At 33.4% G+C, this 4,294-nt stretch overlaps 1 protein-coding gene across 1 annotated transcript in view; it reads left to right on the top strand.

Moving 5' to 3' along the window:
* Window positions 1–575: 575 nt before the first annotated feature.
* Window positions 576–4,294, top strand: part of LOC135757777 (SH3 and cysteine-rich domain-containing protein 3-like) — a 6,408-nt gene continuing 2,689 nt past the window's right edge. The window contains exons 1-6 of the mRNA XM_065272480.1: window positions 576–592; window positions 2,871–2,949; window positions 3,154–3,310; window positions 3,399–3,496; window positions 3,599–3,658; window position 3,962. Coding sequence (XP_065128552.1) covers window positions 576–592; window positions 2,871–2,949; window positions 3,154–3,310; window positions 3,399–3,496; window positions 3,599–3,658; window position 3,962 — 412 coding nt within the window. The remainder of the gene's footprint in view (window positions 593–2,870; window positions 2,950–3,153; window positions 3,311–3,398; window positions 3,497–3,598; window positions 3,659–3,961; window positions 3,963–4,294) is intronic.

Here is a 4,294-nt window from a genome sequence, read left to right as displayed (position 1 = left end):
GACCACCAACTGCAAATGAAGACCACCAACTGCTGACTCTTCTTCAACCTCTTCAGTCTAACCAACATGAATGAATGATTCAAGCGGAAGATCAGCGTACTCACAGGTAAGACATTAAATACAAATGAGATGAGCTCAATCCAGGGTTATTTAAAAAACACTTCATCTTTAAAGAGTCCTTCAGCTGTTTCTGAGACGTCTGCTGAAGGTCTGAAAGAGTTTCACTAAATGATGTTTTCTGTGTGTCTCTGCAGAAATGTTGATAAAATTTTTACAGTTACCATGTTTTTTTAACTGTAGTAAAACCATGGTTAATTTTTGTAAGGGGTAGCCATGAGTTGTAATGTGCATTAAAAAGCAATCAGAGCAAACGTTGTTTCTTTAAACACAATTTTACACTTCAGTTGTGTTTTTATGAAATATTGAGAGTTTGATTGATTTGAAAACTTTATTTCTGCTGTTTTCCAGTAAATGCAACATCTGAAGGATTTTCTTGACTGAATTGATGTTAATGATGATGAGAGATTCTCTGGTTTAGTTTTCTCTGCTGGTTTCTGAAGGTGACGCTGAAAATCATGGCACAGTTTGATTCGTGAGTGTGAATCATTTTTCCTCTTTCCATTTTTCTTCTCTGTAGTTTTCTCTCAAACAGTGAATCTAATGAGTTTACAGAGCTGATGTGTTATTGTGTGAAGACATTTAGACATCAAAGATAGAAACTCTTAATCTTAAAGAACAAAAAATTAAACTGAAGACGTTCACAAGTCCCCAATTACAGACTTGTGGTATTTAACATGAGATGGACCTTGTACATTTTTCACAACTTTAAAAGACTTCATTAAAAGAGTCATTTCTATTAAGAAAACCTTGTGTAAATGAGGTGATTTTAACAATCTTCAGTTATGAATAAAATATTTGTCATAGAAGATAAAGAAATTGACCAAACTACAAATATTTTCTTTTACACTCAATGTTATGACTGAATAGATTTTAGTTGAAAAGACAAAAATCAATCTTTCCAAAATGCCTGTACACAAATGACATAAAGACTCCTCGCTACTCCGTATTACAAAATGAGCATTTTCCCCAATGTCCTTACACTTGTCCTAGTTGGATATATTTTGTGTTATATCTTCAGATGAATTTCTTTTACTTTATTTCCAAAATATATACCGTGAAATTAGCCCTCTATAGTTGTCATGATGACGTCAGAGGAAAACTATCTGTGTGATTCAACAGTGAGACACAACCCACCAAAACAAATCCAGCTCATATTTCACTTATTACAATCTTTTTATAAATCTGTTATTATTAATGATCCTACAAAAACTTTTTTCTTAATGCAAAATTCTTTGTTTCCTTAAGATTTTTTGGATTAATGATGTCATGCCCCTGACTGTTTGTGTGAAATTCACACAGTAAAAATATACAGTATACACCATTTCATGAAAACCAATAAAATCATTGATCTAAAAGTGTGGGAACGCTGTTTGTACTCTGTTTAAACATCATTTTTAACTCTTTGTTAACTCATTGTTTACATTGTTAACTCTTTACTGTTTGTGCTCTTGAGAGTCCACAGTCCACACGTCACTTCTGTCTCATTTTATAAAATACATTCATTTATTATAAAATCTGTTTAATTAAATCTCAGAAAATAAGGCTGCTAACTAACACTACATTGTATAATTTAATTAGCTTTGTTTCATTAAAATTGTAAGTTTTAGAATATTATATCTCATATATTTTCTTTGGGGGGGGGGTGAAGGGATGCATCGTACACAAGTGGGCACCGCATGCTAATAAAGTTTGAGAAGCGCTGCTTTAAAGGGATAGTTCACCCAAAAAAGAAAATCTGTTATTTCTTTTCCCTCATCACTGACAATAGGCCAAACAATATGAGTCAATTGAAATAAAACATATGGTCACTTGTTGCCCTAAAATTTGCATTTAACTCCACTTAAGATTGCTGAACAGGACATTTACATTTTTCATTCGCTCAAAATAAATCTCATTCCAGCAGCAATATATTCTTGTTAGATTAACGAAACATTTCCTGTCCTACACATGGTCAGTTAATAATATGACAAACTTTATTTCACACATCTTATTTTAACTACTTTAATGAAACGTGTAATGTTGAGAGGACTCTGAATCTGTGCCTCTTTAAAAAGACGACACCTTGCAAAGTAAAGCTTACATCAAATAAAGCAAAGGTTTCAACTTCACACAGAGACCTCAACACACAACACACACAAACACACACAAACACACAAGTCTCAATAATGATGACAGACAGAAATCAAATCTCATGATGAGCTCTTAACTTCACCACAAAAATAATAAACAACAACAATAATAATAACAACAAACAACCGCAGTAGTGTAAATAAAGACAACAAACAGCAAAACAAAACTCATATAACACTAGCAGTTCATTTATGCATGCTGCAATGCATGATGGGTAAAATCCGATAGATGTAAATAAGCTTAAATAAATTGATTCGACTTAAAATTTGTTGTTAAATGAGAGAAATCATGCAATCCATGCATTAAACTAAACTTGTTTTAACTTTGTTAAAACAAAATGAGGGTCAACAGTGATGTTGATCTAAACCTGTGAGTTTATCCTGTTGAAGATGAGGAGATATTTTGATAAATGGTGATACCCATTGATTTTCATAATATTTGATTTTCCTATGGTTCGGCAGCTGTGTGCTTATTATCATTTATCCAAATATCTTCTCTTGTGGTCAACAGAATAAACTCCTAAAGGTCTAGAACAACATGAGGATGAGAAAATTATGACAGAATTGTAATTTTTGACTAATCTATCCTTTCTTCATCTTCATCTTTATTGTGTTTTATAGTATGGGTGACAAGGACTCATTGGATATTCATGACAATCCTCCTGCACCAGACAATGTGGTGATAGAGGAAGATCATACAGTAGGTTCAGTAATGTGATGATACAGTGATGGTTTTTGTGTGGGTTTTTATGATTTCTGTAGCATGATGTATACGTGTACTGTAAGTACAAACCAGTGTAAAGGTTACCTTTGCTTTAAATGTCCTATTATAAAGTCAACATGACTTTGAATGAGGCTTACAGTTTATGTCATAAACATGACTTTTGTGTGTATGTGTTTGCAGGTGTATTTTATTTATGATGAAGAGGTTGAAGAGGAGGAAAAGGATGAACCTCCACCTTCAGAACCGATTCAACCAGTAAACGACAGACCACACAAGTTTAAAGATCACTACTGCAAGAAGCCCAAGTTCTGTGATGTGTGTGCCAGGATGATCGTGCGTAAGTCCACAGGTCCTGTGATGTTGAGCTGCTGCGTGATGTTTTATTGTGAAGGTTTAAATGTTTCTTTGTCTTTTTGTGTCTGTAGTCAATAATAAATTTGCTCTGCGGTGTAAGGACTGTAAGAGTAGCATCCATCATCAGTGTGTGACTTATGTGCAGTTTCAGCGCTGCTTCGGCAAAATAGTGAGTAAATCTCTGAAGCTGTCAACACGAAAAAACAAGACAGAAATGATGCATTCAGTAAGAATGATGGTCAGTCATTGACTCCTGATTCTCTCTCTTCAGCCTCCAGGTTTCAGACGAGCGTATAGTTGTCCTCTCTACAGCGCTCAACAAAACACCACAGTTAAAGAACTGCTTCCCTTCTGTAAATCACACACACACACACACAAAATATTATGTATAATATTGTTACCAATTTTTTTTTAGTAAATATCAGATTTTTTACAGTGTATTTTACTTTTAAAACATACAAATATAAATGGTTTAAACCCAAAATGCTAAAAAATAAATCCACTTAGTTCTTATCCAAATTACAAGTTAAATTTGTTTCTGTCACAACAAAGGCCACTAGGTGTCAATGGTTAGCTGCAAACTCTTGTCACAAGTTAATAAATTACTGTCACTGCATTATTATTACTGCTGAAGGGTTTTGAAATATGACAACTACATTCTTAGAGATTTCCAATGATATATAGTTTGTCAAGATGTTTGAAGATTCATAAATATATCATCATTTATATGTATTCAACGGGGTCAGTGACATTTAAGCAAATGACTGTCACTATACAATTTCCATCATCAAATGGGCTTAAAATATGAAAACTGCATTCTTAGAGCTTTCCAACAATATATAGTTTGGCAAAATTATTTCAGGTTTATAGGATATTTACAAATAAATATGTAATAACACATTGGCCCCACCTGTTGGCCCATGACATTTAAGATGTCGTTCCTTTTTGCAAAATGGTGATGAAATCT

The sequence above is a fragment of the Paramisgurnus dabryanus genome, chromosome 7 (genome assembly GCF_030506205.2).
Source record: "Paramisgurnus dabryanus chromosome 7, PD_genome_1.1, whole genome shotgun sequence".
NCBI lineage: Eukaryota > Metazoa > Chordata > Actinopteri > Cypriniformes > Cobitidae > Paramisgurnus > Paramisgurnus dabryanus.
The sequence above is the reverse complement of the archived record's forward strand: the minus strand, read 5'-3'. Positions and strand labels throughout refer to the sequence as shown.